This window comes from Hemiscyllium ocellatum, chromosome 25 (assembly GCF_020745735.1).
Source record: "Hemiscyllium ocellatum isolate sHemOce1 chromosome 25, sHemOce1.pat.X.cur, whole genome shotgun sequence".
NCBI classification, from domain to species: Eukaryota; Metazoa; Chordata; class Chondrichthyes; order Orectolobiformes; family Hemiscylliidae; genus Hemiscyllium; species Hemiscyllium ocellatum.
Genome location: NC_083425.1, coordinates 26,169,096 through 26,193,532, shown reverse-complemented (window position 1 = coordinate 26,193,532; position 24,437 = coordinate 26,169,096). Strand labels below are relative to the sequence as shown.

The window sequence follows — 24,437 nt, the reverse complement described above, 5'->3', positions numbered from 1 at the left end:
AGCAACAAATACAAAACTTCTTCAAATAAACTATTCGACTAGTGAACTAAGCTACCAATGAAAGCCACTGGGCTCAATCCATAAATAAATGCATTTCTGTAAAGTAAGTGACAATCTGCAATTCATTGCACAATATATTTCGACCAAATGATGAAAATAGTATTAAAGTTTTTTTAATAATCGCCATCACAGCTAATATACATCATTACATTTCTGCAACCATCTAAGAAAGTGCAAAACCTATTTCAAATTCAAATCACTGTTTCAAGGCGTTCAAAGTTAAATCAAAATTAAGCAACCATATTACTTCCTGGAAATTCAAGAGCTATTTTATAATAAACAGTACTTATAGAACAGCTGTTGAGTTGGTTACCTTCTGCCATTTTAATTTCTTCTGCTCAGCCACAAGTGCAGCAATGCTTTCCCGAGCCACAGCGACCTCGGCTGGTTCCAGAACATCAGACTGATCATCTCCAGTGTCTGAATCTTTCTCACTGTCCTCCTTGCTGTAGATCTCCTTTTGGTATTCTTCCCTCCATTTTTTGGCTCGTCGAGCCTTTTCTTGTACCCAGCTGCAGGAACAATCAGATGAATTTTACTTCACACTTTAATTAGTTCACCACCAAATAACCAGCTTTGGCCAACATTGTTCCATCAACACTGACCTTTTCTGTATTGCCATTGTTGAAATAGGAAAAGCAAATATTATTTTTAGGCTATTATTACATTTCTGTCTTACCTTATGCACCCACAGACCTTTTAGGTTCCACATATCAATAACTTATAAGTAGTACTAACTGCAATCTGTGTTATGCTATCACCCTTTCTTTGCAAGATTTTTGTTCCATAGGTGCAAGTTGTTCTCTGGTACTTTAGCTGCTGAGTAATTATTTGTGTATGCATTGTGACAATGAATATCAACAGAGTATTCACTATTGCGAGCATCAAAACAGAAACCAACATTCATATGTTGAGCTCCTGCTCAACAAATTGCAAATTGTTTGATGAACTTAGCTTGCTGATGCATCAAATCCATGAACAATATTACAATTTGAAAGATGCAGCATGTAATAATCTTATTAGTCATGAAACTACAATATAATTGACTGCAGTAGAAGATTTACTCATGTTTCATTAGCTCTGCAAGTTATTAATGTCATACATGATCAGTAGTTGAGCAACAATGATCTACAAAAGACAAAGGTTATGGAGTTAATTAATGTTGTATTACTTCTGTTGATCTCTTTAAAGGCTTTAAGGTAATACAAATTGTGTCTTGTCTCTATGACCGGTTGCATGAAACAAAAATCTTGAGAGATTTATCATCTTCTCTGCTGATTCTACATTTTTATTCCTCCTTAGATATTCAGCCTCGTGCAAGCTGGCAGGAAACAATGTTCCCAGTGAGTACTGGGGGAAATATGAATTATACTAACTCTGCAATAGTTAGTAAGTGCCTGGATGTGTCAACTTGAATTTGCATGTTGTTGCTGTCCAGCTCCAGCAGATTACGCCGGATGTCCATCTGTTCTCGAAAGGCAGTAATTAGATGTTCACGAAGCCTTTCCATCTCCCGTCTGTCATATCGAGAGGAATGTTGTTGTACTTCAGCTAAAAGAACAAAATTAATAAAATTAACAGTTTCCTTCACATGACACAGCATGCAAAAGCACCACTTCTCAAGACTTCAAGGCTTCCAATCCCCATTCTAGTCTAACTCTATAAACCATACTACAGAAGTTTGTATCATTGGTTCAAATTAATTTGCCTGCTCCTGGTGCACAATCCTACAAACTAAGAAAAATATGGATTACATCATCTCAGAATGGAATCATGTAATACAGAGAAGAAAAATACCATATGTGGCAGAAAATTATCCAGTGAAGATAAAAGCTTTGGAACATCTGGATAATATATTGTGATTACACTCAAACTTTCAGATGGTTAAAAATGTGCTTGTGCTTTGAATCTCATTTGACTATTCAATTTATTTCCATACAGATGATTTTAAGCCAGCTTACTTGCAGGTAACTGACAATTAATATTTCATGGGTCACTGACTCACACTGAAACCCTGACCGTAGGCCTGATAAGTCTGCTTGGTGGGCTGCTCTGTGGTCGCAGAGAGAAAGTGAGGATTATAGATTCAGTCAAAAAGTGTGGTGCTGGAAAAGCAACATCCGAGGAACAGGAGAGTCAATGTTTCGGCATAAGCTCTTCACCAGGAATGTCGGTGGAGGGCCCAAGGGGGCTGAGAGATAAATGGGAAGGATGTGGGGCTGGGGATAAGGTAGCTGGGAATGCGATAGGTAGATAAAGGTAGGGTGTCATGGTGATAGGTCAGAGTGAAGGGTGGAGCAGATAGGTGGGAAGGAAGATGGACAGGTAGGACATGTAGGCGGTGCCAGGTTGGAGGACTGGATCTGGGATAAGATAGTGGGAGGTTAGATCAGGAAACTAGTGAAATCGACATTGATCCTGGGTGGTTGGAGGGTCCCAAGGCTGAAGATGACGTTGGGTGGTTAGAACTTGGCAGTGGAGAAGGCCCAGGACTTGCATGTCCTTGGTGCAATGGGAGAGGAAATTGAAATGTTCGGCCACAGGGCATTGGGGTTGATTTGTGCATGTGTCCCGGAGTTGTTCTCTGCAAGTTGGCGTTCTGTTTCCTCAATGTAGAGGAGACCACATTGAGAGCAATGGACACAGTAGATGAGGTGCTTGGTAGTGCAGAAAAATCTCCACTGAATGTGGAAGGATCCTTTGGGATCTTGGATGGAGGTGAGGGGGGAGGTGTGGGTGCAGATTTTACGCCTCTTGCGGTGACAAGTGAAGGTGCGAGAGTGGAAAGTGAGTTGGTGGGGGGTGTGGACCTAATAAGGGAGTCATGGATGGAATGGTTTCTGGAATATTGCAAGGGATAGGGAGAGAAATATAACTCTGATGGTGGGGTCTGACTGTAAGTGGCAGAAATAGCATAGGATGATGCATTGTATCTGGAGGTTGATGCGGTGGAAGGTTAAGACCGGGGTGGGGTTCTGTCCTAAAAACGCTATCCCTTACACCCAATTCCTCGAGTCTGCGACATCAGCTCCCAGCATGACCCATTCCACTCTAGAACATCCCAGATGGCCTCCTACTTCAAGGACAGCAATTTCCCATCCCATGTGGTCAACAATGCCCTCCAGCGCATTTCTTCCACTTCCTGCACCTCCGCCCTTGAATGCCACCCCTCCAATCGCAACAACTTCAGAATCCCCCAGTCTTCAGCTTCCACCGCACCAACCTCCTATACAATGCATCATCCTCTGCGATTTCTACCATCTACAGTCAGACGCCACCACCAGTGATATATTTCCCTCCCACCCCTTTCAACATTCCATAAAAACCATTCCCTCCCCTTGTTAAGTCCACGTCCCCCACCAACTCACCTTCAACTCCCGGCATCTTCCCCTGCCACTGCAAGAGGTGTAAAACCTGCGCCCACACCTCCCCCTTCACTTCAATCCAAGGCCCTAAAGGATCGTTCCACAGCTGGCAGAGATTTTCCTGCACCTCTAAGTTGCTGACAATGTGGCCTCCTCTATATTGGGGAGACAGGACGCCAACTTGCGGAAACTCAAAGAAATCTCCGGGATACATGCACCAATCAACCCCACTGTTGTTTGGCCTAACACTTCAATTCCCCCCCTCCAACTCTCCCAACATGCAAGTCCTGGACCTCCTCTACTGCCAAATTCTAGCTACCTGATGCTTGGAGGAAGAACACTTCATCTTCCACCTTGGGACCCTCCAACAACAAGGGGTCAATGTCGATTTCACCAGTTTCCTGAACTCCCTTCTCCCCCACCTTACCCCAGATCCAACCTCCAACTCGACACCGCCCCCTTGAACTGTTCTACCTGTCCACCTTCCTTCACACCTATCCGCTCCACCCTCCATTCCGACCTATCACCACGATACCCTACCTTCATCTACCTATCGCATTCCCAGCTACCTTCTCCCAGCCCCAACCCCTTCCCATTTATCTCAGCCCCCTGTGACCCCTTGCACATTCCTGATGAAGAGCTTATGTTCAAAACATCAATTCTCCTGCTCCTTGAATGCTGCCTGACCAGCTGTGCTTTTCCAGTACCACACTTTTTGACTTTGGTCTGCAGGCCCACTGGTACACCAACCTGGCTTGGAGGTTATAAAAATAGTACAAGCAGAACTAAAGCCTTGTCTGAAAGTATACTGCATTTGGAACAAAACATGTGAACTGATAGCAGAGACTGAAATAAAGATATATAACCTCAGCAGAGACAAAACTGTAAACAGACAAAGTCTTGGACCAGTCTGTGCACATAACATTTATGAAGGATGCAAAGCTAGGAAAAGGTAAAGGTGTAACTAATGGTAATTAGTTATTAACTAATGTTAATTAATGATGGCAATTGCACCATAGAGAGAGATCATTTAAGCTCTGGAGATCAAGACATAGATTCGGTTTGACAGAGAACTGGAAAAACTAAGATTTGCTTAATGAGCGGAATATCGACTTTCAACAGTTATCACACTGGATGAAAAGGTGTATGGAAAGAAATATATGGTGAATTGCAATAAAGAAATGACAATAATTATGGATGACTTTAATCAAGGTTAATTAGGAGGAAGAAGTTTTGATATGAGAGAAATAAAGCCAGACACATAAAATCAGATACAAAAACAAGAAATGGCTGGAAAAGCTCATTAGGTATCGGAGCACCTGTGGAGAGAAATCAGAGTAAACATGTCGAGTTGAATGACCTTCCTCAAAACACACTATGAAAAGGAGCAGCGAAGTGATGAATAGCAGCAGTAAGCAAGGCTTGCAGGCCAGAGAAGGAAGACTTGAGGAATTGAGGTTTCTGAGGCTGAAGGTATTGGAACCAGAGGGCGGTGAGGCCAGGGCGCAGGGACAGGGGTCAGGACTCTGGTGAGTTGTGGGGTGGGCAAGTAAGGCTGCAAAGGGTGGAGCTATAAGGGGTGAAGTGGGTGGAGAAGACCTACAAAGTGGAAGAGGTGCTACAAAGAGAAACAAAGGATGGGAGGGATTGCAAATGGTAGAAAGGGGCTAAAAAGGGGAATGATTGGCTGAAAAGTGTGGTTAGCAGTTTTAAATATTCCAGCAAAGGAATAGTGGATGCTATAGTGGATAATTTAATCCCTAACAGTTTTATTTCATAAAGATTTGCATTTATGAATTATTACATCTCATATCCTTGTGGTACAGTGACTATGATAGAGACAAATATGGAACGGATTAGTTATGGCCTCACCAGTTTGCAGAAAATGTATTTTGCTATATTGCTGTATTTCAGGTTTTTTGTTAACCTATGAGTTTTCCCAATATGAATATTGTGGCTTTTAGGAAGTCAATCCTTCCCTTTTAGGTCGAAGCTTTAAGTTTAGCGGAGCACTGATGATTATTAAGATTGTTGTTGAATTCTTCTAATTCTGCTTCTGTTGATTTCAAATACCCCAGATGTCAATTGAAACACAGAAGGTAATGTACTAGAGGGTGGATCATGTTTCTTTGGCTAAGTGATAGTTTTATCAAGTTGCATGGAAGGGTTCTCTCTGCGAAGACTAGCGAGATCACATCATGAATTACCAAACTCACCTCATTAACTACCCACCCTGAAACAAGGGAACCCCTTTCACTCATTTCTAGACAAAACTTATGACCTGTCCTTCCCAGAATTTACTGGCATCACCCTCTTTAAAAGACTATTGCTCAATCAGTCAAACACTATTATTCCAGGGTTCCCCTGTAAGCTTCCTCACTTTGCCCCAAACATAGTACAGAAGGGAAAATTGGCACCACTCTTTGTGTAGATCCTGGTGGACAGACTAATGCAGAAATGGGATATTCCTTTCCCCCAGGAATAGCAAAGGAATTAATATCACCAGTCCATACCACCCAGGTTAAATGAGAAAGATTGGACAGATTGAGTCTGTGTCCATGGGTGTTTATGGGAATAAGAATTTATCTTATCGATGCATTTGACAGTGAGGTTGGTGAGTTTCCCTTTACAGGAGAATCTTGAATTAGGGACACAGTTTCAAAACACAAGGTCTGCTATTTAAGCCAGAGATAAGGAAAAATGTTTTCACTCAAGCTGTCCTCATGCTTTGGAACTTTGCTCCTGTGAGAGTGGTGGAAGCAGAGACATTAAATGTTTTTTAAGGAGAAGGTAGACATAGTCTTGCCCAACAAGGGAGTCAAACCTTATCAGGTGGATGGTGGGAATGAGCAGTTGAGGCCAGAATCAGATCAGCTATAGTCTTATTAGATAGCGGAGAAGGCTCAAGGGGCTGAATGGCCTGTTGTGCTCCTAATTGGCTTGTTGGGCACTTTGGTACTTGAAAATAAAATTCTTGTAGAGGCAGGCAGCAATGTTTGCTTGACCCCACAAGGAAAACAAAGGCCTTTTGTAGAAATGGATTGAAAACAGCGATGGAACAGTGAGACTGTGAGAGACAAACAAACTCAACAAAAGTTCAACAAAACTTGATCTGACAAAATAATCGGTCTTTATTAACAAGGAAGCTGCAAGGAAGTGGCTGATCTTGGAAAAGAGATATAGTTGATTACAGCTCTGAGTCTCTCTCACAAGTTCGCTCTTACAGAGAGAAAAGCAGGTATCTTTTTATACTTAAAACTTATCAACAGCTATCAATAACTATCACTAGAGATTAGCCATCCATTAGACCGGTACATTGAATTATGACCTGTGTTATTACTTCCGAGGTTTATCATGCTGACTTCCCAAAACGTTGTGCCACATATGTCATCTCATAATCTCGTCCTTGTTGGGGGCTCAGAGGATTCTGTGGAATATCTTTATTTGGGCTTAGTCAGTATTCCAGAATTTATGTAGAGCCAGCCAACTCAAGCTCTGCTGAGGTCTACCAAGGTTTAAGAATTGATATGGACTTAACCTAATGCAAGACCTGCTAAGGTTAGCATTGCTTTGACCTTTGGTTTAGTCTTAGCTCGTGCTGTGTTACAACTAGGGGTTGGCCAGTTTTCCCATCATGTAACTATCTGTTCCACATTTCCTCTTTTTGTCATATCATGACAAACAGTTACAGGTATATTAACAATTTGATTGAAAATACATTGGCAGAAGCAAACAAGCAATTGTATTCCTATTAGCAATAGTAATATCAGTTAAAAGGCCTGAAAGATCCAATCAAATATTCCATGACCCAACCAGCCCAACCAACCCGGTGGGTTATAATCATGGAATTCCCTGCCAATCTTTTGTATCTGGTCAGCATGTTGCTTAATATGGACAGCCAGGTTGGTAATATTCTCAGAGGCATCTAGAATGTAAGTACAGCACTCCTGACCTACAACAGCGCACATTCCTCTCTGCGAGGCTAGCAGATAATCCAAAACCAGTCGATTCTGCAATGTCATAGTTTGGAGAGCCACCAGCTCAGCTGAGACCTCAGCTAGTGCTTGTCCAGTTGCCTTGGATTCTAAAGCTGTCTCATTTGCCAGGTGTTCCAACAATGGGGCATGTAAATCAATTCATTGGCTGCCCTAGCTGTTCCATACAGTGAAAAAGTCATCATGAAGAACTGGTCTGGTCTGGTAATGGCCCTTTTGGCTTGTGGATGGTACTGCTTAAGAGAGGTCAAGTGTTGCATGTAGGAAATAACATAACCCAGATAGCAGGATCCTATCCAACTGGTAGGAAGGCAAGGGTATGCTTTGGTGGCTGCATATAAAGTAAGTGCCATGATAAGCCGTAAAATTATTATTCAATGTCATCCAAAGTTGCAGGGTGGAATAGGCCCATGGACTATTACAAGTTATATTCCATACTCTGGACCAATTACAGTTAAACATCCCATTATCAGAAATTAGGTTAGATTAGATTCTGTACAGTATGATAACACATCCTCCGGCCCAACAAGTCCACACCTACCCTCCAAGGTGTAACACAGCCAGACCTATTCCCCTAACCCTACATTTACCCCTGATTAATGCACCTAACACTATGGGCAATTTAGCATGGGTAATTCACCTGACCTGCACATCTTTGGATTGTGGAATGTTTACTGCTGGGCCTTGCCAGTCAAATGTAAGATTACACCTGCTTTGCCCCATCAATTTTCCCTTTCCTGATTTTTTTAAAGCATATAGAACCTGAAGCGTTATTTGAACGGACTGTAAAGGAAGGGGGAACGAAGTCATGGTTATATGCAGGCTAATACTATGTTGAAACTTTAGTCAGCTTATAACCCACAGATTCCCATGTTCTTATATCCCCATTAACTCTCAAGCAAGCGCAGACAGTGATTAAAAAATAGCAGGAGATTGGGACCAGTACCTATTCCTGTACAACAGAAGATACTGCCAACTATTCAGACTGCCAACTATACTGCCAACTAGTCACTCACCTTGCACATTGCGTATGTCAGCTTTATCATTTTTTGTTTGCTGTATCCGTTGCGTGTCTATCTTTTTCTTCAGACGATGAATTTCACTGCGTAAGTCGGAGATAATATTGGTGTACTGTGCAATATGATAGGACACGTTCATCAAATTGCGTTTTACCTGGTGTACGAAATAAAACTCTCATTAGACACTGGATATGCCAAAACGATCCTTATTCAATGGGCAATAACAAACTAGATTGAAGTTCCAACTATAGCTTGTAAAAGAAATTGCCTCTTTCCCAAATTTGGGATCAAAATCTAATTGTTGTCCTTTGCGGTAACCTAACACATTTCTTAGCATTTTACTCTGAATTTTCATTTATTGACACAAGGTCATTCCATGTGAAGAAAAAATGCAATGAAAAGAACAAAATAAGTTGATGTTGTTGTGAAATAATGACTCCATTATGTTTTGGAAAAAAAAGATGCAGCAAGTCATGTCAAAAAAAACTAACAAACATTCTAGAAACTACTAAATTCTAGATTCCTGAAGAAGGGCTCATGCCTGAAACGTCGATTCTCCTGTTCCTTGGATGCTGCCTGACCTGCTGCGCTTTTCCAGCAATACATTTTTAGCTCTGATCTCCAGCATCTGCAGTCCTCACTTTCTCCCATTCTAGAAACTACACCTATTCTGAAAATTTTGATCCTCTTCCAAATAATTGAATTGCTATTCTGTAGAGTCAAGGCTAGAACTCTGGGAATAGATTGATTTTAAACCTTACAAATACCCAATTTTTAAAAAATACTGGAGGTTATTCAATTCGATGCTCTTTGATTGGCAAGGCCTGAAGCTAAAAGCTGTTCATGAAGAGTTAATAGGCATATACCTGAACCAGAGAAAAGAAAGCATCACCTTTGTCTCAGATACAGTGGAACATTCTGAATGTTATTTATTCATGTAGCTGAATTATGAACTGAACTTGAACTTCTGACCTACTTACAAATCATACGCTTAGAAGCTTGTGTACAGTAATGCACTTGAACAGTGTAAAAAAATTACTGTAAGATTAAAACAATTGGAGGAATATAGAAACTGGGCGTGACTTGGATCTTTCAGAAAATCAGTACTAATCACTAGAAGAAGTAATGGAAGAAATAACAAATAAATAAATAAACTAGAAAAAAAATGTAGGTGCAAGTGAAGGGATTGAGTCAATTTAGCCTGTTTTAAAACCTCAGGAAATCTAAAGATGATTTAAAGCCATGTTTTATTTTCCAAGGTTAGCCACTACTGCAAGAGAGGGAAACACAGATACTCATTTATGTACAAGGCCCCTCAAAATAAAAATCAATGATCAACAGTGCAGCACACAGAATGTCTTTTTGAGTTGGTAATGTGGTATATGAATTTCTGTGTCACCATGATCCCACAAGCATGGACTGTATATCCTACTAACTAGAGGATCATATTAAATAACATATCCCTTCAGGTATTCACAACAGAGAGTGTCATGACTACACTCAACTGACTTGTGCTTTAAAATCTTGGAACACAATGTCTAATATTAGATGTGATTCTGGAATTGGATGACACTTACTTAACAATCTTGTAAAGGTTTATAAAATCATGAGGGGTATGGATAGGGCTTATAGACAAGGACTTTTTCACAGGGTAGGGGAATCCAAAACTTGAGGGCACAGGTTTAGGGTGAGAGGGGAAAGATAGAAAAGGGACCTTAGGGGCAACATTTTCACATAAAGGGTGGGGTGTGGATGGAATGAGGAAGTGATGAAGGCTAGTACAATTACAACATTTAACATTTCTGATGCCCGAAATGTCAATTTTCCTGCTTCTCGGATGTTGCCTGACCTGCTGTGCTTTTCCAGCAACACTCTAATCTTGACTCTAATCTCCACCATCTGTAGTAGTCACTTCTGCCCAACATTTAAAAGGGACTTAGATGGGTACATGAATAGGAGGAGTTTAGAGGGATATGGGCCAAATGCTGGCTGATTACTTCAGGATATCTGGTCAGCATGGAGGAGTTGTACTGTGGGTCTGTTTCTGTGATGTACAAACACTATGACTAATCTAAAATGTACAATGAATTACACTGACAACCAAATTAAGATCATGCTGGACTTGCCATGCGGCTCACTTACACTTGCTAATAGCTAAGTTCATAGATAGGGACCTATCCTTTGCAGGAAAACAAGGACTATCCAGGCATTTCACATTTGTAAAATTAAACAGAAGCCCAAGAGACAATAGTTCCTAGGTACATTCTCCATGATAATGCCTTGATCAATCAGTCAACTCTGCAAAAATCAGCTCTCTGTTCTCCTGAAATATAAATTATTGATCCTTTTGAAATTTGGTATTCCTTAATCCGTCCTGATGAATGCAAGATGAAAAATTTCAAAAGTGTGCCCCTTTTTACAGAAACATTAGACAATAATGATTTAATTTGCAGAATGATTCAGACAAATGACATTGAAGTAACTCAAAATGATTATTTTTCTTGATTCTTTGTCTATTAATTTCTTTAAAGATATGTATTATAGATTTAAAAGGTGGAAATAATGTAATGCGTGTATTGACAGAATTGCCTGATTCTTACCCTGGTTTTAATGTTTTTGGCACGGTCTGCGTAAGTGAGGGTATTGCGTGATTCCTCAAAGGAAAGGCTGGCTGGACTGATGTGAGCGATCATCACAGTCCGGCTGTTTCCACCCAAAGAATCCTGCCGTGGGAAAGAAGGACATAAACTGAGAAATGGAAAACCGGTGTTTGCCTGTTAATGGAACTGATTGTTGAGAAGAGGTACTGAAAACCCAATAAACTTAAATAACATGAACGTTAACAATAAAATTGCAGTTTTATGCTAAACGTTTATTGTTTAATGAAGTATTATACCTATTCTCAACAATAGCAATAGTCACAGTTTGATTTCACATATCCTGCAACAAAATTCATGGAAAGCTGAAAGTAATACTTGAGTGTGTGACAAAGCTGTTCCTTTAACAAGGTTAGGTTGTCCTTAGTTTTTTTCTTCAGGAGGTTGTAAAAATACAGGTTCCAAAAAGTCTGAGTTTGGTTGGGTTTTCAGGCCAATTTGACAATATCTAACAGATATTGCCTCAGACAGAAGGCGCTCAAGTTTAAAAAAACACTTGTACAATGTAAGGGGAGTGGCCAGATCTCCAACTGAGCTATTCCCTGTTTTATTTTTCAGTAGTAGTGATGAAAGGTTGCTGGAAGCGAGGTCAGGCTGGTTCTCTCTCTCTGACTTCTATCCTGTAAGACCCTGTGTTTGAATTCACCTTTTGTGCCAAGGAGCGTTTATGGGGATTTTTGCAAGTATTTTGGAACAGCATCATTAATTTGTGATAGTCTGTTGGGTTTTTGGATAGGATAGGTTATTTGTGTTTTGTTTCTGTTCTTTGTGTTTCATTCAGTAATCTTGTAAATGAATTCTGTTTTGTTTAAAACTAAGTGGTTTGACCAGATGATTCTCTCTTGGAATATCCACTGTACACCTGCTTAAAACAACTAGCCACGTCAGGGTCTGGGCTACCTTCTTGAAATGTTTTGAGGGGGTCTGGCCTGGTCCATAACAAGTGGTAGTGAAAAGGGGTGACATTGTATTGACATACACGTAATTCAAATCTTGATGTGTATATACACACACACACACACACACACACACACACACACACACACACACACACACACACACACCCTTATACCTTCAGCAATCGTGTCAGCTTGCTGTCTCGGTAATTGACATATTTATTTCCTCCCCTCTCACTCAGAGCATTAATACAGTTTCCAAGTGCCAACAGTGACCGGTTGATGTGTGCTCCTTCCTTCATTCGTTTTCCACGGTTCTGCGTCTGTAAAACAACAGAAAAATTAAACCAATTACAACAAATTTATTGAATACATGATGAAACTGCTGACTACAACAGTGGGGCCTTCAAAGGCTCAGAGCAGATCACCATAATACAAAGCTTTGAATTAAATCCAATTGAAGATTTTTCCTGTCGTTTATAAATCTGATTTTCCACACCTCAAAATCTTTTTTAAAAAATCAGTTATGTTCAGGAGGTGTAATGTGGAAAATTAAATGTACTTATGTTTGTGCACCTGTGATTTCAGATGTGAGGAAAGGTTAAAGATGTGAGATTGATAAGACACTTGGTGTAAGTATCATGGGAATGCATTTGTTAATGAGATGATAACCTTGGCATCATCAAAGACATGCTACCAAAACTCTGAGGAGAGAGGAATGGAGGAATAGTATTTGAGAGCTGTAATCAGTATTCCATACATTTGCATATAAATAAAGAACCCTGAGTGACACATAATCATCATTTTTAGATAAGGTGGAGACCGATGCACCAGACGTAGCTAAGTATGGTATCTTCAAGGGTTAGGTAGAGTGGCAAGGTCTTGATGGGGAGAGTGCATTGAGAGCATAAGGAGGACCTTTTAGCTCTCAAATGACTCCCTCATGCCGACCATGATTCACAACATTTTTAAAGTTCTGTGAAGCATGACTGTTTAACAATCTGATCTGGCTCCATGAAAGTGACAAAGAATGAGACCATGTCTGTCTTCAGCCAGGTAAGATTTGCAGGGTACAGTTCAAGATGCACTCTTAAAAAGCATGCCTAAAAATGTGGAGAGCTTGGGAATATGGCCAATGATTCCAGAATCAGGACCTATCCATTATTGTTAATGGCCCATGAGTCATCCTGATAGTGAAAACCCAATCAATTGACCTGGCATCATGCTGGTATCACTAACCAATCAGCCCCCTTAACAGCAAAAAATAGTATGCCTGGCAACAACCAGCAGCAAACCATTCAAAAACAACCATCTACTGGGCTTACAACAAGAAAGACATTACGTTGAAACAGTGCTGAGGAGCCATCAAGTCACCATGAAATGTCATAATTCATAATTAGTTGTCAGTTACCTGGTACCAATATGCATCAACAGAAGCCAGCTTCATTTTTTTCTGTTTCATTATCTTTACATATTTAGTTTTCTGGGAATTGTAGTTTTGGAGATCCTTTCTTTTCCCTCAAGACAATGTATCTCCTTGTTGAAGATCATAATTAGAGTCGTAGAGATGTACTACATGGAAACACACCCTTCAGTCCAATTTATCCATGCTGACCAGATATCCTAAATTAATTTAGTCCCATTTGCAACATTTGGCCAGATGCCTTTTAAATGCTGTAATTTTACCAGCCTCCACCACTTCCCCAGGCAGCTCATTCCATACACGCCCCACCCTCTGCATGAAAAGGTTGCCCCTTAGGTCCCTTTAAAATTTTTCCCCTCTCACCCTAAACCTCTGCCATCTAGTTTTGAACTCCCCCATCCTGGGGCAAAGATCTTGGTTATTTATCCTATCCATGTCCCTCATGATTTTATAAACATCTACAAGGTCATTCGTCAGCCTCCAAACACTCCAGGGAAAATAGCTCAAGTCTGTTCAGCCTCTCCCATCACCTCAAACCCCGCACCCCTCACCAAGCACAGGCAACATCCTTGTAAATCTTTTCTGAATCCTTTCAAGTTTCACAACATCCTTCCTATAGCAGGGAGACCAGAAATGCATGCAGTATTCCAATAGTAGCCTAATCAATGTCCTTTACAGCTGCAATATGAGCTTCCAATTCCTATATTCCTATATTTGTAGCTTGATTTGTTGATTCCAATCTACCTGGGCCAGATCTCCTTACAACACATTTGTTTCACTGAAGTATTTTTTACATTTGATTGTACCTTTTGTTTTAGCATAATTATCCTAAACCTAATGATGTTATGATCACTATTTCCCAAATGCACTATCATTGAAATATCCACAGCTTACTTCATTCTACAGAACAAAAACAGGCACTTCTTTGATCATCATTAGGCCTAATATACACTGATCAAGAAAGTTTTCTTGTATACATTTTAGTAATTTTGACACCCCAACTACTTTTGACCCTTCATACTGGTGAATGAGTTACACTCAGCTTTTACTAACTAATTTTGAATTGATATTATAGTCTGATAAAAATAAAGGCTCACTGGTCACACAACGGGACGGCACAGTGGCGCAGTAGTTAGCACTGCTGCCTCACAGCGCCACAGGCGTGGGTTCAATTCCCGCCTCAGGCGACTGACTGTGTGGAGTCTGCACGTTCTCCCCGTGTCTGCGTGGGTTTCCTCCAGGTGCTCTGGTTTCCTCCCACAGTCTAAAGATGTGCGGGTCAGGTGAATTGGCCATGCTAAATTGCCCATAGTGTTAGGTAAGGGGTAAATGTATGGTGGGTTGCGCTTCGGCAAGTCGGTGTGGACTTGTTGGGCCGAAGGGCCTGTTTCCACACTGTAAGTTATCTATCTATAACGCTTAGGTTTCTAATGTTCCTTTCCCTGAAGCCTTTTGCTGCCTCTCTAGCAGTCATGTTATCTTGCTGTGACAAATGCATTTTACATGGGATGATGCTCCCCCATTTGCAGCAGCCCAGAGTAACCCATTCCTTCATCCAAAAGCAGATATACATCACACGCCATGGTCTCTTTCAACAGCAACCACTACATAATCATTGTAATGCCATGTGGATATATTCAATATATGTGTCCCTAATCATTCAAAACATTCATATAATGAAGAAACCTTTCTGGTAATACCAGAAGCCCAATTATTATTATTTAAGAATATGTTGATGAGTATCAACAGAACCATGTCATTGGGGATTGAAGTCATTTGTTGAAAATTTGTATGAAAAATGCACAGAGTGGTTTGAAAATGCAAATTTTACAATAGATTACCGATCCATTTCAATTATAACACAATCTTTTCTGGAAAACAAACAGGTAAAATCAGCAGTTTCTGTTTTCATTAATTCAAAATTTATGAAATGCTTGACCCAGATATTTTGTTATTTGTTTTCCATCATGTTTTGCTGCAAATAAAAACTCTGTACAGGTTATTTGAATGGAGCTATAATTTGAATGGAACGAACATTCCTGACGAAGGGTTTATGCCTGAGACGCGATACTCCTACTTCTTGGATGCTGTCTGAACTGCTGTGCTTTTCCAGCACCACACTTTTCGACTCTGGAGTTATAATTGTCCTTTTAAAGGAAGGTGTGTCATATTAACAGGCAAACACTGTTTCACATTTGAACTACTGAGCTTGTTTATTGTTAGTTACAAATACTGACTAGCCATGTTCCAGGTTAACCATTATGGCTCATATTCTGGGGGCAAACCTTTCTGTCCACACTGCATGATTCACACTCAATCTTGGCAGAGCCACTGATGGTGAGAGAAACATCTTTTAAGAACAGTCATGTAAATCGATCTCAGGAAGCAAAACTGGCAAAACTGGTCAGTCCTGGCCTGCACAGTAACAGCTGACAAAGGAAAGCAATAAAACGTAAGCAATCACAAACGTGACCAGAAGTCATTGTGCAAAAATGTCAATTGATCTGAAACTTTAACTTCTGTTTCTCTTTCCACAGGTGCTGTCTGCAATTCAGGTTTTTTAAGCTGTCAACCAAAGCCACATTCCTGTCTATGGCCAGTAGGTGGTGGTGTGAGCCAGTCTGAGTAATGCATACCCAATTCCTTTCTGCCCTTCTGCCACTGTTGTGTCAGTTAGCATAAGGCTATGGATCTAAGTTACTGCAACTACACTCAACATTTATTTCCATAACAGCACTAATAGCCTTAACATTCTAGAATTGTGTTTTAAAATTGCTTGAAACAGGGGCATGACCTGTACAAAACTGTATAGGGTATGATGGATTTTTAATCTATTGGCACAGTACAGCCATTTCTTACTTTATCTCTGCTACAGCTATAATTGGTGGCTTTTGTGCTACAGTGAGCTAATGGTTTATTATATCGTCATTTAAATATTAAAGTGGGTATTGCACAAAAGCATAACAGAAAATTATATAATTCAGTGCAAGGAGATAATTTCAACAAATTATGGTAATTATAAAATAAAGACTCCAAGACATCACGTCATAGTGAATGGTTTCCTTACTAACTAACCGAAACAATAATGATATGAACAGGATACTAATGAGCAGATATCTAACACAACTAATGAGATACAATTGAACTTTTTTCGGTGACATTCATTTTTGGAAGTGTCAAAACCCTGACTTGTAGCATAGATTAATCTGGTTATGCAGTATTTATTACAAATTACTACAGCAACCAAACAAGGAAAACAAATCTGATTTAAAATTACCATAGCATATAATTTCAAATCAAAAATATAGCTGTTTTTGGTGAGAAAGTGATTTTTTTCCTCAAACAGTTTCTTTCACCCTGGCCTCGGAACATGCAGTGTACCCTCTAGCACCTTGTTAAATTATTATCACGTGAATCTTTCAAGGGAATCTGGATAGGCGGCACAGCGGCTCAATGGTTAGCACTGCTGCCTCACAGCGCCAGGGATCCGGGTTTGATCCCAGCCTCGGGTGAATGTCTGTGTGGAGTCTGCACATTCTCCCCGTGTCTATGTGGGTTTCCTCCGGGTGCTCCAGTTTCCTCCCACAGTTCAAAGATTTGCAGGTTAAGTGAATTGGTGATGCTAAATTGCCCATAATGTTCATGGATGTGTAAGTTAGGTGCATTAGTTAGGGGGAAATGTAGAGGAATGGGTGTGGGTGGGATATGCTTCGGAGGGTTGGTGTGGACCTGCTAGGTCGAAGGGCTTGTTTCCAAACTGTAGGGATTCTAATAATGGGATATTCAATCAGAAGAGGATTCGCCTATCTGCTATTTTACACATAAATATTTTTAGCAGTTAGATCAATACCTAGCAGGATAATGGATCAAGTTTCCTGCTCTGTAAGCCCAGTTGCAGTCTAGCCAATTGTAATGTGACTACCACAGCCATGCTAAGGAGATATCTCAGCGTAGCTCATGCTCAAGCCTCAACCTTAAATAAGATTTAACATTTTCAATTCATCTTAAAATAGTAATTCTTTAAAAAAATTACTTTATTTCAACAAAAAATGCAAAGCACTGGAGATTCTGGAAAGCTGAACTCAAAACCTACCTCCAGTATCCATAGCTTTCTGCTCCACAGCAACTTCTTCAAATGTAGATACATTAATTGGGATAACATGTTGAAATGTTAACTCAATATTGAGTTCAATAATGTTAGTGCCTAAGCATCTTCTTCCATTCTTTCTTCCAACCCTCAAACACCAGGCCTTGTCATCACATGGTCTGCTACCACAACCAACCCATTGCCACCTAATGATGGTCCCTATTAGCAGCTATTGATTCTCCCATGCTGAACTTTACCCATTTCTTTGTCTGCCCAACAGCTGTTTGCTTTCTCTGGGCCCCACCTCCACCCATTGTTTACTCTGCTCCGCTCCACCCAGACGCCATCTTCAGAATTTTCCTCAGTACAATCAGTTCTGAAGACGGGCCACTGGTCTCAAAATGTTAAGTTTGCTTTCTGTCCACAGATGCTGCGATGTCTGCTGAGTTTCTTCAGTAGAACACAGCATCAGGAGGTGGAAAAGTCGACGTTTCGAGTGTAACCCTTCTCCTGATGCTGCCTGGCTTGCTGTGATCTCCCAGCTTCTTGCTTGTCTACCTTGGATTCCAGCATCTGCAGTTTTCTTTTGTCTCTAACCAAGTTTGTACCCGTTGAGTTTCTCCAGCAATTTCTATTTTTGTTTTGAATTTCCAGCCAGCGCAGTTCTTTGGTTTTTAAAAACATACTCTAATTACTTGTGTTAGATTCACCAACACTTAATCCATGAGTTTTGAGAAATTATGTCCTTCTAAACATGTGTTCTGGATTATCATTTTGACAACACTGACACCATTCTGAAGTAATTAAGGATTAAGACTTTTACTTTCCTAACCCTAAAAAAGTTGCATCCCAATGACATAACAGCAGGGAGATCAGAATAGCACTCAGTATTGGCCTAAGTGGTGGTCCTGTACAGCCACAACATGACCCCCCACCGCCGCCAACTCTTATACAGGTGTTGTGAAACTTAAAAGGGTTCAGAAAAGACTTACAAGGATGTTGCCAGGGTTGGAGGGCTTGAGTTATAGGGAGAGGCTGAATTTTCCTTGGAGCATCAGAGACTCAGGGGTGATCTTATAGAGGTTTATAAAATTATGAGGTGCATGGATAGAGTAAATAGACAAAGTTTTTTTCCCCAGGACTGGTGAGTCCAAACCTAGAGGGCATAGGTTTAAGGTGAGATGGGAAAGATTTTAAAAGGATCTAATGCAGAGGGTGGTGCGTGTATGGAATGAGCTGCTGGAGGAAGTGGTGGAGGCTGGTGCAATTACAACATTTAAAAGGCATCTGGATGGGTATATGAATAGGAAGGGTTTAGAGAGGTATGGGCTCAATGCTGGCAAATGGGACTAGATTAATTTTGGACATTTGGTCAGCATGGACGAGTTGGACCAAAAAGTCTGTTTCTTTGCTGTGTATCTCTATCACTCTGTGACTGTGATCTTAAAAATCTTTAATTTATACCTGTATCAATGCAATTAAAATACAATAAAATGCCTTTTTTGTGTGTTTTTCACTTTAGCAGGAATGTAACATTTACCCAACTCCATTCTGTTTGCATCCTGCCTAATTATTCTGGATAGTTTATTAGAATTCCAGAAAACATTCTGTGCAGCAGCAACCTATAGGTGTTAACTACAGGAACGTATTGAGAATGTTAATACCATTTTAGTGCCAAAATAAGGCCCAAAGCATATTTATGACAATCACTTCAGCTTTATATTTTCTCAAATTTTTCATTTATGTTCTACTGCTCTGCCTTCATCAATTCTCTTTGTTACTTCTTCAAAAAACTCAATCAAGTTTGTTAGACATGATTTCCCATGCACAAAGCCATGTTGACTATCCCGAATCAGTCCTTGCCTTTCCAAATACATGTACATCCTGTCCCTCAGGATTCCCTCCAACAACTTGCCCACCACCGACGTCAGACTCACTGGTCTACAGTTCTCTGGCTTGTCCTTACCACTTTTCTTAAGCAATAGCACCACATTAGCCAACCTCCAGTCTTCCAGCACCTCACCTGTGACTATCGATGATACAAATATCTCAGCAAGAGGCCCAGCAATCACTTCCCTAGCTTCCCACAGAGTTCGAGGGTACACCTGATCAGGTCCTGGGGATTTATCCATTTTCATGCATTTCAAGACGTCCACCACTTCCTCCTTTGTAATATGACATTTTAAAGATGTCACCATCTATTTCCCTACAGTCTATATCTTCCATGTCATTTTCCACAGGAAACACTGATGCAATACACTATCTTCCCCACCTCCTGCAGCTCCCACACAAAGGCTGCCTTGCTGATCTTTGAGGGGCCCTATTCTCTCCCTCGTTACCCTTTTGACCTTAATGTGTTTGTAAAAACCCTTTGGATTCTCCTCAACTATTTGCCAAAGCTATCTCATGTCCCCTTTTTGCTCTCCTGATTTCCCTCTTAAGTAATACTCCTACTGCCTCCTGTCTATACCTGATATATGCTTCCTTCTTTTTCTTAACCAAACCCTCAATTACTTTCATCATCCAGTATTCGCTATACCTACCAGCCTTTCCTTTCACCCTAACAGGAACATACTGTCTCTGCAGTCTTGTTATCTCATTTCTGAAGGCTTCCTATTTTCCAGTCATCCCTTTATGTGCAAACATCAGTCCCTAATCAGCTTTTGAAAGTTCTTGCCTAATACCAATATAAATGATTTGGATGTGAGCTTAAAAAGTACAGTTAATAAGTTTGCAGATGACAACAAAATTGGAGGTGTAGTGTACGGCGAAGAAGGTTACCTCGGATTACAACAGGATCTTGATCAGATGAGACGATGGGCTGAGGAGTAGCAGATGGATTTTAATTTAAATGCATTTTGGGAAAGCAAATCTTAGCAGGCCTTACACACTTAACGGTAAGGTCCTAGGGCGTGTTGCTAAACAAAGAAACCTTAGAGTGCAAGTTCATAGCTCCTTGAAAGTGGAGTCGCAGGTAGATAGGATAGTGAAGAAGGCGTTTGGTATGCTTTCCTTTATTGGTTAGAGTATTAAGTACAGGAGTTGGGAGGTCATGTTGCGGCTGTACAGGATGTTGGTTAGGCCACTGTTGGAATATTGTGTGCAATCCTGGTCTCCTTCCTATCAGAAGGATGTTGTGAAACTTGAAAGGGTTCAGAAAAGATTTACAAGGATGTTGCCAGGGTTGGAGGATTTGAGCTATGGGGAGAAGCTGAACAAGCTAGGGCTGTTTTCCCTGGAGTGTAGGAGGCTGAGGGGTGACCTTATAGAGGTTTACAAAATGATGAGGGGCATGGATAGGATAAATAGACAAGTCTTTTCCCTGGTGTAGAGGAGTCCAGAACTAGAGGGCATAGGTTTAGGGTGAGAGGGGCAAGATATAAAAGAGACCTAAGTGGCAACTTGTTCACACAGAGGGTGATGCGTGTATGAAATGAGCTGCCAGAGGAAGTGGTGGAGGCTGGTACAATTACAACATTTAAAAGGCATCTGGATGGGTATATGAATAGGAAGGGTTTGGAGGGATATGGGCCGGGTACTGGCAGGTGGGACTAGATTGGAGTGGGATATCTGGTTGAAGGGTCTGTTTCTGTGCTGTACATCTCTGTAACTCTAGTAAATCTCTGATTTATTTTAACAGGGATAACAGTAACAAAGCAGTAATATTGCTGAGTAGTAATTCATACCAACACTCTGGCACACCAATTCAAATGTAGCCCTAGCATCTGATGGAATTTAAATTCCGTTGATAAACATCTAAGGTTAAAAGCTAGTCCCCATACTGGTAACGATGCAAGTATCATTGAAAGCTGGACTCGGACATATTTCCATGGAAGCAGAGCATTAGAGACTGAGGGGTAACCTTACAGAAGTTCAATAAGTCACAAAGGAATAGAAAAGGTGAATGGCCAAGGTCTTCTTCCAAGGGAAGGATGAGTCCAAAACTAGAGAGCATAGATTTGTGGTGAGAGGGTAAAGTGACCTGAAGGGTAAGCTTTTCACTGAGGGTGATGTGTGAATCGAATGAGCTGCCACAAGAAGTGATAGAGGCAGGTGCAATTGCAACATTTAAAGACATTTGGACGTGTACATTTGGAAAGGTTTAAGGGATATGGTCCAAATGCAGACAATGGAACTACAGCTGTAGTTTAGTTTAGGATACTTGGTCAGCATGGACCAAAGGGTCAGTTTCCATACTCTATGACTCTACAGCTGTAAACCCAGATCCACAGTTATGTGGATAACTCTAAACTGCGCTCTGAATTGTTTTGAAAGCCAATGGCAAATAGGATGTTGAAGAAATTCTGGGCTTACCAGCAATGCCCAGTCCCCATTGCAGAACAAGCACAAGTGACTTTGAAATACTGCAACAAGCTTACAAGAGAAGCACATGTGACATACCTGTGAAGCTCTCTCAGATCCTGCAAGGTCAATCATGAATAAACGCCCAATTCGTACTTCCTGCAAAATGTTTTTGATGCGACTCTTCTGCCTAACGGTGACTTGCAGGACAGCGTGAGACCGAGAGGAGGTTTTGTTGGCTGCTGTGGGTTCCTGTGTTCTCTGTTTGTTGCCTTTCACCAACAGCTGCATTATCTAACCAGAAAGAAAAGGTTCAGTTCAGACTATGTCGAATGTATAACACGTAAACATGCAACAGAGGCCAACAGGTCTTTGCAGGTGTTTATGTTCCACCCCAGCCTTCTCCTGGCCTCCTTCATCTCACCACATCAGCATTCTATCCTCCCTTATGCTCCCAACTAGCTTTCTCTTCAATTATTCACCTCTTTGCAAAGCTTTCCTGTTCTTTATGACACTCGTGCCTTCCATTCTTTTGTTCTGTCCTGCTCTCCTTCCTTTCCCTGCCTCTCTGTACGCTTAAACCTATTCAATCTGTAATGTCTTCAAGTTCTCCTGAAAGATCACTGTCCAAAAAAGTGAATTCTGTTCCCTTCTCCACAGATTTTGGCTGAATCAATGCATAGTTGCAGCATTTTCTAAAAATATTGTGCATTTCTAGAATTTGCAGTACTTTGCCTTTGGAACGCTGTTAATTGTTGAACCCAGGTAAAGGAATCAAATTCATTAAACCCAAACAAAGCAATAGTTAGACTTCAAAGAAATGAGTTCCAAAGCCAGTGAAGGTTAATCTGTTATTTTGACCTTTTTTTTAGGTAGTTGGAATATAACTTTATTAAGATCACAACTTTATGATCCAACCAAAAAGTTAACAAAATATGGAGGAATGACATTAACATACAACTTGTAGCAATGTATATTGTGATTCCACCTGCACCATAAATTAAATTATGCATACACGCCAATGTTGCAGTCTATCAATACAGTTTTAGGATCAAGTGCACAGGTCCAAGTGTGAAGGAAATTGTCATACTGTACACCATTCACTCCCAATTACAACTCCTTTAGCTCCCCTAAGATTTCAAGATTATAAGCAGTTAAGTTCTGTTCAGCTAATGAACTGGCAAACATACTGCATCACAGGACAGAGCCTATGAAATTAGGCTGCTGGTGCTTGACCCCAGCCATTAAATGCGGAACGCTTCAGGGAACACCTGTGGGACGCTACCTACTTGCGGAACGCTTCAGGGAACACCTCTGGGACGCCTACTTGCGGAACGCTTCAGGGAACACCTCTGGGACGCCCTGCACCCGATGTGGCCTCCTCTATATTGGGGAGACGGGCCGCCTACTTGCGGAACGCTTCAGGGAACACCTCTGGGATGCCCGGACCAACCAACCCAACCACCCCGTGGCTCAACACTTTAACTCCCCCTCCCACTCCACCAAGGACATGCAGGTCCTTGGACTCCTCCATCGCCAGACCATAACAACACGACGGTTGGAGGAAGAGCGCCTCATCTTCCGCCTGGGAACCCTCCAACCACAAGGGATGAACTCAGATTTCTCCAGTTTCCTCATTTCCCTCCCCCCACCTTGTCTCAGTCGATTCCCTCGAACTCAGCACTGCCCTCCTAACCTGCAATTTTCTTCCTGACCTCTCCGTGCCCCACCCCACTCCGGCCTATCACCCTCACCTTGACCTCCTTCCACCTATCACATCTCCATCGCCCCTCCCCCAAGTCCCTCCTCCCTACCTTTTATCTTAGCCTGCTGGACACACTTTCCTCATTCCTGATGAAGGGCTTTTGCCTGAAACGTCGAATTTCCTGTTCGTTGGATGCTGCCTGACCTGCTGCGCTTTAACCAGCAACACATTTTCAGCTCTGATCTCCAGCATCTGCAGACCTCACTTTTTACTCCAGCCATTAAATCACAGGTTGTCATCTTCACCTGGCAAAGCAGTGCTTTGAGCAGTCTTCAGGGCTTGCTTGTTATGTGCTGCTAATGCAGGGTCCACCTGAACCTCTGGTGGTGCCAAAGGTGGCATAGCAACAAACTCAAATTGGGATCTCCAATCAGCTTTCTGAAAAGCCACAGAAATGGCTTCTCGAAGTTGTAATTATTTTTAGCCGAAATGTCATAGTACTGAAGATTTTTCTTCCTGTGGAAGACAATAGATTTTGCCTTCACTTTTCTGTCTTTAACATCAACTTTGTGGCCACACAACACAATGGGATGTTTTCACACACTCTCACCAAGTCTCTATGCCAGTTAGGCACATTCTTGTACGTCACTTGTGAGGTTACATCAAACATAATAATTGAATGTAATAACCATTATGGAGACCACCAAAATTCTCCTGACCAGCAGTATCCCAAACATTAAATTTAATGGGACCTCTGTTAGTATAGAACACAGTTGGGTGAACTTCAACACTCAATGTTGCTACATATTTTTTTCAAACTTGCCAGTCATGTGGTACTTCACAAAAGTAGTTTTCCCAAAACCACCACCTCCAACAAGTACAAGCTTGAATTCAACTTGAGGTTTTCCTTGATCATCAATGGCCATTT

At 41.1% G+C, this 24,437-nt stretch overlaps 1 protein-coding gene and 1 pseudogene across 1 annotated transcript in view; both read right to left on the bottom strand.

Moving 5' to 3' along the window:
• kif19 (kinesin family member 19) overlaps nucleotides 1–24,437 on the bottom strand; it is a 220,882-nt gene that overhangs the window by 29,667 nt on the left and 166,778 nt on the right. The window contains exons 7-12 of the mRNA XM_060844824.1: nucleotides 21,904–22,098; nucleotides 12,169–12,315; nucleotides 11,040–11,162; nucleotides 8,437–8,593; nucleotides 1,437–1,611; nucleotides 374–572 (exon numbers count right to left, since the gene is read on the bottom strand). Coding sequence (XP_060700807.1) covers nucleotides 374–572; nucleotides 1,437–1,611; nucleotides 8,437–8,593; nucleotides 11,040–11,162; nucleotides 12,169–12,315; nucleotides 21,904–22,098 — 996 coding nt within the window. The remainder of the gene's footprint in view (nucleotides 1–373; nucleotides 573–1,436; nucleotides 1,612–8,436; nucleotides 8,594–11,039; nucleotides 11,163–12,168; nucleotides 12,316–21,903; nucleotides 22,099–24,437) is intronic.
• On the bottom strand, nucleotides 23,795–24,435 carry LOC132827798 (GTP-binding nuclear protein Ran-like; annotated as a pseudogene).